General features: G+C 41.3%; 1 protein-coding gene across 1 annotated transcript; it reads right to left on the minus strand.

The window, feature by feature from the left end:
- Positions 1 to 770: 770 nt before the first annotated feature.
- On the minus strand, positions 771 to 1985 carry LOC110520970 (trace amine-associated receptor 1-like). The gene has a single exon (XM_021598418.2). It carries the CDS (start codon positions 1983 to 1985, stop codon positions 954 to 956), a length of 1032 nt encoding a protein of 343 aa, XP_021454093.2. The 3' UTR covers positions 771 to 953.
- Between the last annotated feature and the right edge of the window lie 12413 nt (positions 1986 to 14398).

Consider the following 14398-nt stretch of genomic DNA (forward strand, 5'->3'; position numbering starts at 1 on the left):
TAACCGACTGCTTGTCTCTTATTCCTAGAAACGGCACTGTTCAGAAACTATTCTATTCTTATTTACGATAAAAGTGACTCCAAAATGACACACAACATTATTTACCATTCGTTTCTATCGGGCAATACATTTCAATTTTGGCCCATTAAATTACTGGTAATTTATACATATTGAGTGTGCGACTCTCTTTGTTTTTCTAGTTTATTCACCGTTAGACAGCACCTCTACACTGAATAATTTTCTCTGGGTGTGCGCCAGCTCACGCTTTTTATTACACACCATTATGTGAAACCCGACCAAAACAAACTGCAAAAGCATCAGACAAGTTTGTAGAGCCACAAGCTTGATGCAGTCATTGTGTGCTAGGAATATGGAACCAAATACTACATTTTTGACAAAATGTAACACACTATAAGTGAATTTGTCCTAATACTTATGACACCTTCAACTTCAGGGGACCACAGATGTAGGATATTTTGCTACAGCAGGAAAAAGATTCAGCAGCAACAAGAAATGTGGATTATAATGAATGGACACTTTTGTATTGGCTGATATTTTATTTGCCATAACAAAAAATCTAAGTGGAAATTAGAAACTTCAGAAGCCTTTTTAATACTCAAATACACTACAATTTTGCATTTCCTTCTATGCAGGAAAATTCTCAGCAAGAAAGTGTGATCAAATTAAAAACATACTCTGTAGATACATGAAATGCATTAATTTCTAAACAGTAAAACAGATACGTATAAAAAATACCCTAAAATAAAATGTGACAGTCTGTACTGTCACTTCATATGAAATATTTGATCTGAAATGCTGGAGTATAGAGCAAAATTCAACTGGATTGTACTTGTTTTTTACACCTACACACCTGTGTCTGATATTGTTGAATAAAGGACTGAGAGCAAGGCACATGTGTCACACTTCTTTGTCAGTATTAGATTTGGCCATATTTATTCTGAAAACAATTGCATTATTGAAGAGTCAGGTTGAAATATTTGACCAGAAATTATCATTCTAAATGCCCTCCTGAACCAACTGTAAAAGAATGCATACACCATGGGATTAATAGTTGAATTCAAATAGCCAATCCATACAAATGTTACAAACAAAACGGGTGGGGTAGAGTAACTAATAAAAGGATCAATGCAGTTGACAACAAAAAAGGGTGTCCAGAATGATAGAAATACCCCCATAATGACAGCAAGTGTTTTGGTGGCCTTCCTCTGTGATTTGCCTACTGAGTTCTGATTGGTTGTACCCTGAATAGAGCGTGCCTGTCTCTGTGCTATTAGGAAAATCTTTAGGTAGATGCTAAGCATCCCTACTCCTGGGATGTAGAATGAGATCACCGAAGACACAGTACTCGACACTTTGTTTTGAAACAAAATACATTCTCCCTCACAGGCAACATTATTATAGTAATAATCCTCAATGCCCCAAATATTGATCCCCAGAAATATCATACAAAACCCTACTACGGCAGAAACCGTCCAGATGACCAGCATCATAATCAGAACAACATGAACAGTTATTTTAGTTCTATAAAGGAGAGGGCGACACACTGCATAATACCGATCAATAGAAATAAAACACAAGTTAAGAATGGATGCAGTGCACAACATGACATCAGTGCTGGTGTAGATTTTACAGAATAAATCGCCAAAATACCAGCAGCTTTCCAGTGAATGTACCATGCTGGGAGGCATCACTAAAACCCCCAAGAGGAGGTCTGACACAGCCAGAGAGAGGATGAGGTAGTTGGTTGGGGTGTGGAGCTGTTTGAAGTGAATGATGGGGATGATTACAAGAAGGTTGCCACACACTGTGAGAACAGACATTGAGCCTAGTAAGAGATAAAGTAATACTCGTATTGTTGGAGGAAAGATTGATCTTTTGCAAGACCCATTCACTGACTCAAAACATAGAAATATATTCTCAACAATATCAGCCTTGCTGAGACTGATTCCTGGTTCCATTGTCATTGTTGAAAGAATCTGGAAAAAATGTAATAACATGATTGTCACATTAGTTAGTTATATACATTTTAAACAATTACATTTTGGAAATTACATTATGCATGGTTTAATACAAACAAAATTAAATGCTGTATTCTTCCCAACAGTATACTGTCACTTAGTAAAATCTATTAAATTACTGTTGCTTATTCATTGGAAATATTTTCACAAACACCCAAAGGGACATGCTTTTTCCATTTCAAAAGGTGTGACATTCAATGTAAATGTTTCCAATTCAGCAAGTATGATTTGTTTTCGTGGTGCTTCATCATAGCTTACCTCTCAGCCATGCAGATGATGCATCACATGTGAATCCCTTATCTCTGGTCACAATGTGATACAAAAATCTGAACTTGAATCTCATGCTTTTGTACCTATAGTCTATTAGCATAATGGTGATTACAATATCCTTTTGACCAATCAGACATTTCAACATTCAACTCTATAGGGCACTCAAACTGATGATGTCGTATGGTTGTCATCACTCCCCTCAACACCATTGTGGATAATTGTAAAACCTTGACAAGTATCATGCCATTTTATAATAGACTCAAATTCAGATTTTGAAGTCAAACCTTGTTACACAAAAAGAAAGTCAAATATAGAGAGCAGTAGAATGTGCAAAATATATTTCTTAAATGCTTCTATTCAGTTTACTGGGGGAGGTCGGGTAATGTAAGTCCCGTGCAAATCGACATCCCCGTGTTTTGAGAGAAATGTCTGTGGTTTTAGCAAGAAAACATGAACTGATGCAATAAATTGAACGAAGTACTGCGCATAAGATATATGAAGGGCCTACATGTATCAACCTGCACAGTGAATGCTTCTGTTCATGTTTTGTGCGTGTGAATTGAATATTGACAAATGCATCAGTAAAACATATTTCCCCCATTTAATGCGACCTTTGCTGTTAATAGATTGCAAAGCAGCATACAACTGACCTAAACGTTTGAAAATTACAAGTTAAATTTCTCATCCATCGTCTTAAAACGCATCTCAAGTGCACTGTTTAGCTCACATCTGAAGGCTGGGGGGGGGGGCATTTAAGATGTAAAATATGCTAACGATTATGATCACACTTCCTCAATTCAAATATTATGGCGACACTATACCAAAGATGGTTTTGAAACTTGGGAACCAAACTCAAGTTATCACTGTTGCCCTGTTGTCGCCTAGCCCTAGACTTGTTGAAATACATTATCTACACGCGTAAAAAAGAACCCTGCAGGCTTCCGTCATAACTATCAGTATGAAAAAAGATACGAATGACAGGGGGTAGTTTGGAAAACACTAATCCGGTCCGAATCGTTCTCTGGAAGAACAGACATCCTGGGTTAATAATTACATAACCAAATGTTCTCTAGTAATACTAGTCCCATGCAAATAGGGTTTAAAAACACTCTATTCAGGGTGAGCATGTCATTGCTTAGGTAAAACAAATAAAAATACAGCCACTAAGCCACATACATTTATTGACATTAATCCAACAAATACTATTTTCTGGGAAGTAAATTACCTGGCACATCAGTCTGCCCCTCCAAAAAAGGTCCCTTATGTTTTCAATGTGACAATAAGATGAAGACGTTTTTGGAACCAATAATAAAACACGGCATAGATGATTGGATTTGCAGTAGAATGAAAGTAACGCAGACAGATAAACACTTCAAATAGAATGGCAGGTGTGCTAAAGTTTGTATGTATCAACTACGGCAGTAACAAAGATAGGCAGCCAGGAAAAAGATGAAAACACCCACCACAATGCCTAATATTTTAGCTGCTTTTCGCTCTGACCGTTGAGACACCATGCCTCTACCTCCCTCAAAGGATTTAAAAAAAATCTGTCTTCAGTCTTTCTTACATGTTATTTTGCAACCAAAAGTGTTCTGGTATACAAACTCCCCATAATAGAGCATGGAAAGAAAAAGGCTATCAATGTGTCTATGGAGCCCCACAGTGTATTAAATAAAATATTCCGACTTCCCAGGCGGTGCAAGGAATTTATCCAGGTCACGTACATTTGTCTTTTAAGATAGTAGGCCATAGGAGTACAATGCAAAATGGCCCAACTGGCAAAAACCATGAGCCATGCAATTGGTATAGTAATCTTGGTGGAATAGCGAAGTAGATTGTACACAGCCTCATATCGATCTATGGCTATAAACACCAGGTGAAACATTTCAACAGATGGTGTCAGAGACATTGTAAACATGTGAGTTAGCATGTGGAGCTGATGTATGTGAGCAAAGGATGCATGGTGCAGAAGGCATTAGATTCTGGATAACATAACAGCTTGAGATCCCACTAAGCACGGACCAACAGCAAAGTCTTTTTTTTTTGGTGCAGTCAGGACCGGCCTTGATTTCAATGTCCCAAGACCGTTATGTTTGGTTCAGATTTGGTCCGGACCGGCCTATTGTTTTCTTGTGATGTTTTGTTCCAGTTTGGATCCCAGTAAGTGTAGCTGCTGCCTTTGCATACTTAAAGGCAGTGTTTCCGCTTTAGCGGAGACTGCACTCACGGTAAACGCTGCATATGTCGGCTCAATCACCTTTACATGTCAGCAATACTATTTGGCCCAAACATAGACGTCTATGATTGGTTCAGATCTAAACCGATCATAGGTCCTCTAAAGTTGAATGAATTGGTGCCGATAGTGAAAGGCTGACTGAGGACATTTTTGCTGAAGAATGTATTTATTTTCTATAATTGTATTTTGATTTTAGTGTATTGATGTGAATATTGATGTGTATGTTGATGTGTACAGTGCCTTCAGAAAGTATCCAGACCCCTTGACTTGTTCCACAATTTGTTAAGTTACAGCCTTATTCTAAAACAATTCTCATCCATCTACACACACTACCCCATAATGACAAAGCGAAGACAGGTTTTCAGAATTTTTGAAAAAACTGAAAAAACGTATTTATATAAGTATTCAGACCCTTTGTTATGAGACTCGAAATTGAGCTCAAGAGCATCCTGTTTCCATTGATCACCCTTGTTTCTACAACTTGATTGGAGCCCATCTGTGGTCAATTCAATTGACTGGGCATGATTTGGAAAGTCACACACCAGTCTATATAAAGTCTCACAGTTGACAGTGCATGTCAGAGCAAAAACCAAGCCATGAGGTCGAAGGAATTGTCCGTAGTGCTCTGAGACGGGATTGTGTCGAGGCACAGATCTGGGGAAGGGTACCAAAAAAATTCTCCAGCATTGAAGTTCCCCAAGAACACAGTGGCCTCCATCATTCCTAAATGAAAGAAGTTTAGAGCAACCAAGACTCTTACTAGAGCTGGCCGCCCGGCCAAACTGAGCAATCGGGGGAGAAGGGCCTTGGTCAGGGAGGGGACCAAGATTTCAATGGTCACTCTGACAAAGCTCCAGAGTTCCTCTGTGAACATGGGAGAACCTCGCCATCCCCAAGCGGTCGATCAGTTTGTCCACCCGGGGCATGGGGTAGGCATCGAACTTACTGACCTCATTCAGGAGGGGAAATGTGAAGCCCTAAGAAGAAAAAAAATGTTGCCATTAGGCGATGGCCTTGTCCCCTGAACCAAGAGGCAGGTGAAGTCATTCCTGGGGTTAGCAGGATACTACAGTCGGTTTGTACCTAACTTTGCTGCAATATCTTCTCCCCTCGCAGACTTAACGAAAGCATGACTACCCCAGACGGTGCGATAGACGGAGCACACAGAGGCGGCATCTCAGGCCCTGAAGGATGCTCTATGTTCGCACCCGGTACTTGTCACCCCCGACTTCTCAAAAAACCTCCTGGTCCAGACAGACGCATCTGACACGGGGGTAGGGGCCGTTTTGTCCCAAGAGCAGGAAGGCGAGGAGCACCCAATCATGTTTGTCAGTAGGAAGCTCCTCCGGATGTAGAAGAAGTACTCAATTGTTGAGGAGTGCCTCGCCGTGCAGTGGGCACTGGACACCCTCAAGTATTACCTCCTCGGAAGTTCGCCCTGATCACTGACCATGCCCCTCTTGCGTGGATGGCAAGAGGTAAGGACACGAATGACTGTGTTACCCGCTGGTTCCTGGCCTTACAACGATTCTCTCTCTGTTTTAATCTCTGCACGCTCAACCCAACACCCCACGGTTGGGTGCCGTGGGATCGAGCGTACGGAGATTACCATGGAGGAGCTGGTGGCTCAGCTCATCCTAAGCCAGCAGAAGCAACAGGCTCTCCAGGAGCAAGCGCTGGAGGAGCAGCACCAACAAAACCGCAGACTGTTAGCGGAGGTAGCCCAGTTGAAGGTTGGGAGGGCTCAGGAGTCTGGCCCGAATCAGTTCCTGGTTCAGTTAAGGGAGGAAGATTTGTGCACCTTCAAGAGGACGGCACAGAGGAAAGGATGGCCCAAGTGGGCCAGCCTGTTGGCACCCAACTTCTCTGGGAAGGCCCAATTTGATTTGAACGCTGACCAGGCCGCGAATTATGGGGGAATCAGATGGGAGATTCTGAGCGGTTATGGATTCAGCCTCACACACCGTGCACAACTGGTCCACGACTGGGCCTTTGACCCCACCCTTTTCCCCCTTGCTCAGATGAGCGACCTGGTGCGCCTGACCAAGGGCTGGCTACGGACTGAAGTACCATCCCTCCCGATGATTGACAAGCTCGTCCTGGATCAGTACCTTCGGGCCCTGCCATACGAGATGAAGAAGACGGTGATCATGCAGAACCCACAGAGCCTGGAGGAATTGCTGACCGCTGTGGAAATTCCCCAGAAGACCCAGGACCTGCTGAGAGGGGCCCGAGTGGAGAGAGGAGATGCGGCGAGGGGGATGAACAACACAAAGAGAGGAGAGGGGCTGAAGGGGGCCCGGACAGAACCAGCCAAGGCTGTGTTGCAGGAGGGTGACCCAAACCGACGACGTTGGCGGCTGCTGGACCTAGATCAGAGACACTGCTGTGAGTGCGGTGAGCCGGGGCACCTCGCGTGGAGCTGTCCCGGCCGGGAGGAGGCCATGCCCTCCACATCCCCCAGCTCTGGGGACTGAATACTTATGTAAATGTGATATTTAAGTGTCTGTGAATGAGATTAGCACCCCGGTGTAGTATGAAAACATACCTCAATCTAGGGATGGAAGGTGTCACTGTACTCCTAATTATCCCATTGTCCGATGTGGAACATTTACAAGATTGAAATACTGCTAGTTTTGAATTAAAATGCCTTTTTCGGCAGCATCCTAGGCCAGCTAATGCTAAACCAATTCATTGGATTCCACTACACTTCCAGTAGCTACTCAGCCCAATGCTAGGTGTTGTATTTTCATGGAATCCAGTGGTCTGCTTTAGCATTAGGTTGTCTAGCATAAACAGATATGGGATACCATTAAAGGACATCCCCTGGTCAAAATGGTCACAACATACATTTTGAACTGTTTAATATTCTGGCTGCTCCACAGCCAATGAAATCAGATGATTAGTCAGTGGAGACTCCTACTGTATGTTGTTCACTGTGTCTGATGAGTCCACATGATTCAGTTGATCAAAGTTATTCATCAGTCATGGGCCCAGTTGTAATAACCCTGTATTGTTACAACGCTCACTGTTTATCTTTAAATCTGAAATAGCAATCCATTTCGGGTGCAATTCAATCCATGACACTGAAGATCTGCTCTGTAGAGCGATTTTAAATTGATTGAGCCGACATGTGCAGCATTGACCGTGTATGCAGTCTCCAACACCGTGGGAACATTGTCTTTACATTTCTATCGCACCGTACTGCAGCTCTTCAGCACTACGGATTGAATCAAGCCCTTACTTCTTCAACAATCAATGGGTATACTGTCTCCTTAATAGAAATAACAATTGAGCAATTGGACATCTACAGACTGTGTGCCTTTATGGAGTGTTTTGGAGTACATCAGTGAGTCTGCAGCACCTTAATCAGGACCTCCTACAAACCCCTGCTTTACAGGTCCTGTGATGTAATGGTCTGTAACTCTATCTGTTTGTACACTAACTACAATAATATCTTGCCATGCTGCTTACGTATTCTCTACAGTAGCTGTCTGACAAAAGCATTGACATTGTTTGAGATACTGACTTCTGGAAGTAATAAAATGAACCATGGCAAACGTCTTTTAATGTTCAGACACAAACATTTTGAGAATGTAACTGTTAACTGTAATGATGACCAAGCAGGTACTATAAACATTGGTAAAATGACTGCAGTATGTCCTAATTAGAAGATTTTACATTATTTTGCAGAGACCTGATTAAAAACCACACTAGTACAGAAGAGGTCGGTCACTTTGTGTAGTGAGTCTGTGACCTCAATGACCTGTGCTTTGAGGTGCCCATGGCAACCACTTCATGGCATCAGATGAGCATGTTGAGAGGTCTCCATAGTAATGGTTCTGTTAAAGGTGGACAAATGGAGGATCCACAGGGCTACGTTAACACCTTTTAATGATGATTCCATTCCCACAGGTGTCTCGCCACTCAGAAGGTGTTGATAAACAATAGGGGTGATGTCATGTTTGGCAGTTGGTTCTCATTTTGATCCCATTCCCAAAGGTGTCTCGCCACTCAGAAGGTGTTGATAAACAATAGGGGTGATGTCATGTTTGGCAGTTGGTTCTCATTTTGATTAGGCTCTCTGATCATGCAACTGTAGAGAGGTAATCTGGGATTCGAAAAACAACAGAGGTGACCCCGCCATTTGTTTTGGTTAACAGCTGAGGAATGTGGCTAGAGAAATGTAACCACTCTTCAATTCATAGACAAGCTTTAAATGCAAGGACTGACCATAAATAAATAGATTAATAAATAAATAAAAATAATGTGCCTCATTTGTAAAAGAGAAAGCATAATTATCACATTATAGTCTACATTCTGGACAGTTTCACAGAGACAGATGAAATATATCCAGGAGTAGGTATAGTTCTGGTTTATAAAACAAGAACTAAAAAGGTGAAGGTGAAAGATTCCAGGTGTAGAAATCCTAGACCCACAGCGCATAGCGGGATTCAGCGGGTGGGCAGAGCAGGATTCAAATGTCTGCTTACAGCACCACTGAGGACACCTCAACTAAAAAAACACAATTTATTTTTTTATGTTTTTATTTAACCTTTATTTAACCAGGTAGGCTAGTTGAGAACAAGTTCTCATTTGCAACCCCGACCTGGCCAAGATAAAGCAAAGCAGTGTGACACAGACAACAACAGAGTTATGAGCAGATGATGATGTGCAAGTAGAGATACTAGTGTGCAAAAGAGCAGAAAAGTAAATAAAATAAAATAAATACAGTAGGGGCCTCCCAGGTGGCGCAGTGGTCTAGGGCACTGCATTGCAGTGCTAGCTGTGCCACCAGAGACTCTGGGTTCGCGCCCATGCTCTGTCGCAGCTGACCGGGAGGTCCGTGGGGCGATGCACAATTGGCCTAACATCGTCCGGGTTAGGGAGGGTTTGACTGGTAGGGATATCCTTGTCTCATCTCGCACTAGTGACTCCTGTGGCAGGCCAGGCACAGTGCACGCTAACCAGGTGCACGGTGTTTCCTTCGACACATTGGTGAGGCTGGCTTCCGGGTTGGATGCGCACTGTGTTAAGAAGCAGTGTGGCTTGGTTGGGTTGTGTTTCGGAGGACGCATGGCTTTCAACCTTTGTCTCTCCTGAGCCCGTACGGGAGTTGTAGCGATGAGACAAGATAGTAACTACTAACAATTGGATACCACGAATTGGTAACAAAACGGATGGCACTGTGATAGACTGCGTCCAGTTTGCTGAGTAGAGTGTTGGAAGCTATTTTGTAGATGACATCGTCAAGGATCGAATAGTCAGTTTTACTGAGTTTGGCGGCGTGAGTGAAGGAGGCTTTGTTGCGAAATAGAAAGCCGATTCTAGATCTGATTTTGGATTGGAGATGTTTAATATGAGTCTGGAAGGAGAGTTGACAGTCTAGCCAGACACCTAGGTATTTATAGTTGTCCACATATTCTAGGTCGGAACCGTCCAGAGTCTGCCGATAAGAATACGGTGATTGACAGAGTCGAAAGCCTTGGCCAGGTCGATGAAGATTGCTGCACAGTACTGTCTTTTATCAATGGCAGTTATGACATCGTTTAGTACCTTGAGCGTGGCAGAGGTGCATCCGGAAGCCGGATTGCACAGCGAAGAAGGTACGGTGGGATTCGAAATGGTCAGTGATCTGTTTATTAACTTGGCTTTCGAAAGACTTTAAATAGGCAGGGCAGGATGGATATAGGTCTGTAACAGTTTGGGTCTAGGGTGTCACCCCCTTTGAAGAGGGTGATGACCGCGGCAGCTTTCCAATCTTTAGGGATCTCAGACAATACGAAAGAGAGGTTGAACAGACTGGTAATAGGGGTTGCAACAATGGTGGCAGATAGTTTTAGAAAGAGAGGGTCCAGATTGTCTAGCCCAGCTGATTTGTACGGGTCCAGGTTTTGCAGCTCTTTCAGAACATCTGCTGTCTGGATTTGGGTGAAGGAGAAGCTTGGGAGGCTTGGGCGAGTAGCTGCGGGGGAGGCAGAGCTGTTGGCCGGGGTTGGAGTAGCCAGGAGGAAGGCATGGCCAGCCGTTGAGAAATGCTTATTGAAATGTTCAACCAGAAATACAAAGAATGCCCACCCCAACTCACGCTCTGACCAAACTAATATAGAGACATAAAAAAGGAACTAAGGTCAGGACGTGACACCGTGGCACATATCGTAATAGTACTGGTGTCAACCCCGGTGCCCTGGCTAAATTCCCAATCTGGCCATCATACCATCATGGCCACCTAATCATCCCCATCTTCCAATTGGCTCATTCATCCCCTCGCTCCCCTGTAACTATTCCCCAGGTCGTTGCTGTAAATGAGAATGTGTTTTACATGGTAAAATAAGGGTAAAATACATCAAAATAAAAAATGGCGTGCAGCGTATAAATGCTTCATAAAGCCTTCATAAACACTACATAAATATGTCACAAATCATCTATAACCGTATGTAATGTCTATAAATGTGGCGTAACTGTGTGACATAATATGACAAACATGTGTTTTATAAAGGGTGGCACAAGCACCGCTTTATAAGTCATGTTAAATTGTGTTCACAACAATGCTTAAACCACATCAGGGGACGACTTTTGAGGTCTGGGAAAAATCGAAGAAACTTTCATTTTTGAGTGTAGTTGCCCTTTATTGCCTCTTTATTTCATAGGGCATGCCCTTGTACAGTTTTTTTGGTTACTATTGTTGCACAATAAGTGCACGTGATGAGTTCGCAAATCAAATGGCCACCTTTGGTGCCACTGGACAGCATAAAACGAGTAAGTTAAAGAGGTTTAAAAATATTTAAAAAGGGATCCGCCCCTTTTTTTTCAAGGGATCCGCCCCCTTTTCTCGCCTAAAATGACATACCCAAATCTAACTGCCTGTACCTCAGGCCCTGAAGCAAGGATATGCATATTCTTAGTACCACTTGAAAGGAAACACTTTGAAGTTTGTGGAAATGTGAAAGGAATGTAGGAGAATATAACACAATAGATCTGGTAAAAGATAATACCAAGAAAAAACAAACCGTTCTTTTGTATTTTTTTTGTACCATCATCTTTGAAATGCAAGAAAAAGGCCACCATGTATTTTTCCATCCCTGGTGCAATTTAGATTTTGTAACAGTGTATGTGCACATTTTCAGACTGATCCAATGAACCATTGCATCTCTGTTCAAAATGTTGTATCAAGACTGCCCAAATGTGCCTAATTTGTTTATGAATAACTTTTCATTTAAAAAATTGTGCACTCTCCTCAAACAATAGCATGGTATTCTTTCACCGTAATAGCTAATGTAAGTTGGACAGAGCAGTTAGATTAACAAGAATTTAAGCTTTCTGCCAATATCAGATATGTATATGTCCTGGGAAGTGTTCTTGTTACTTACAACCTCATGCTAATTGCATTAGCCTACGTTAGCCTAACCGTCCCGTGGAATGTATTTATTGTCAGTTAAGTGTTAAATTACATAGCTGTTGTACCTAAATCGTTATTTCAAATAATTTCAGTGACTTCACAGCAGTTACTTGCTATACTTACCTAGCTAACAAAATGTATGTAACTAGTAGGTTCAGCTAAATAAAAATCCCCCAAGATACACCGCCCGTGGAATATAATAGTACGAATCAAATGGAGTTTCCAATCTCCCCTTTACAGAAATGCCCTTATCCAGATGGTGTGACAAAGGAATTTCCTAACAGACCTGCTCATTTTATTTGTTGTTACTTTTAAGGTTGGAACCAACATGTAGTACCTCCAGCAGGCAAAGAGTCAAGAACCATTCATCCGCCAGCTCAGAAACAAGCTACATGTCACACCCTGACCATAGTTTGCTTTGTGTGTTCTATGTTTTGTTTGGTCAGGGTGTGAGCTGGGAGGGCATTCTATGTTGGATGTCTTGTTTGTCTGTTTCTGTGTTTGGGCCTGATATGGTTCTCAATCAGAGGCAGGTGTTAGTCATTGTCTCTGATTGGGAACCATATTTAGGTAGCCTGTTTGGTGTGGGTGATTGTTCCTGTCTTTGTGTTTGTTACACCAGATGTTTTCGGTTTTTCACGTTTTCTTGTTTTTGTGTATTGTTCTATTTTCATCTTTATTAAAGATGTATCACAATAACCACGCTGCGTTTTGGTCCGCCTCTCCTTCAACTGAAGAATCCCGTTACACTACACTCTTCACATCCCTGTGTAATGTTCAATGTAATTGCATTGCTGAACCTTTTTAAACTGAATGTATTTGTATTGTTTTAAAAATGTAAAAATAAAAGGACGTTTATTAGTTATAATTCCCTAAGTGTTAATAAGGGGTATATCAGCCTTCATATTGGTATGTGAACCTCATTACGATCTTACGGACAGACTGCAGAGTTCTGTACTTGTTCTTTATGTGCTCTTGAATAAAAATGTATGTTGAAAAAAATGATAAAAATACAATATGAAATCATACGGGAATGAGTTGTCCATCTTGATAATATTTTTCTCTACAAAACTGACAGGTGCTCTAGTGAAGAAGTAATACAAATGGAATGTGGGAAAACAAATAGATACAGTACATGCCTGGAGTATTTAAAATGCATTCAAATGTACCATTTCACGTTGCCATCCTTCCTGAGATGACTGGGCTTCAGAGGCTAAATGTTCCATAACTTGCTTGCATCTCAGACACAGATGGAAAACACAGGGCCAAGTAAACAAAGGAAAGAATCAATGTATATAGCACAGAGTACGAGTTATTTGTTATCACATTACAACCTACATTATGTGCCAGATTCACAGTTCCAGATTAATATGTATAGTACCAGTCAAAAGTTTGGACACACCTACTCATTCCAGGGTTTTTATTTATTTTTTATTTTTTTATTTATTATCAAAACTATGAAATCACACATAAGGAATAATTTAGTAACCAAAAAGTGTTCCAAATGAAAATATAGCCACATCAGGCTACTTTGAAGAATCTCAAATATTAAAAATATTTTGATTTGTCTAACACTTATTTGGTTATTATATGATTCCATGTGTTATTTCATAGTTTTGATGTTTTCCCTATTCTACAATGTAGAAAATAGTAAAAATAAAGAAAAACACTTGAATGAATAGGTGTGCCCAAACTTTTGACTGGTACTGTATATTGTGTGCACACTGTTGGTCAGTTGTTATGAGATTGTCACGCCCTGAACTTAGTTATCTTTATTTTATTAATTATTTTGGTTAGGTCAGGGTGTGACGAGGGTGATATATGTGTTTTTGGTCCTGTCTAGGGTTTTAGTATGTTTATGGGTTTTTTCCAGTCTAGGTGTTTTTCCAGCAGCTGTTTATCGTTGTCTCTGATTGGGGACCATATTTAGGTAGCCATATGCCTGGGATAGTTTGTGGGTTATTGTGTATGTATTAGTTGCCTGTGTCAGCACCAGTGGTTTATAGCGGCGCGTTAGTTTGTTTACGTGTGCTTCCTTTAATAAAGTGGAATGTATTCTCATCACGCTGCGCCTTGGTCTCCTTGTTACAACGAACGAGAGAGGACAATTAAGGGATATACAGTATCATGTGAAGTATAAATTACGATCTTCAAAAAAATTGTATCACAGAAAACATTACACATTGTCAACAAAAATCATCTTTATTTCAATAATATCACCTAAGTGCAAACATGTTTTCACCATGTCATTTAGACAACATCATTCAGCTGGAGTTACAAAACAATTCACACAAAACTGAGAGGATACGACATCCACAGAGATCCTATAACAATGTACAGTGTGTGTGTATAAGATATGGGAGAGGAGAGGCTAACTCCTACTAGATTACATGGATTGATTTCATGTTTCGGGGCCAACTGGATTATACTTGTTTTTTAAACCTACACACCTGT

This window comes from Oncorhynchus mykiss, chromosome 4 (assembly GCF_013265735.2).
Source record: "Oncorhynchus mykiss isolate Arlee chromosome 4, USDA_OmykA_1.1, whole genome shotgun sequence".
Classification (NCBI taxonomy): Eukaryota; Metazoa; Chordata; class Actinopteri; order Salmoniformes; family Salmonidae; genus Oncorhynchus; species Oncorhynchus mykiss.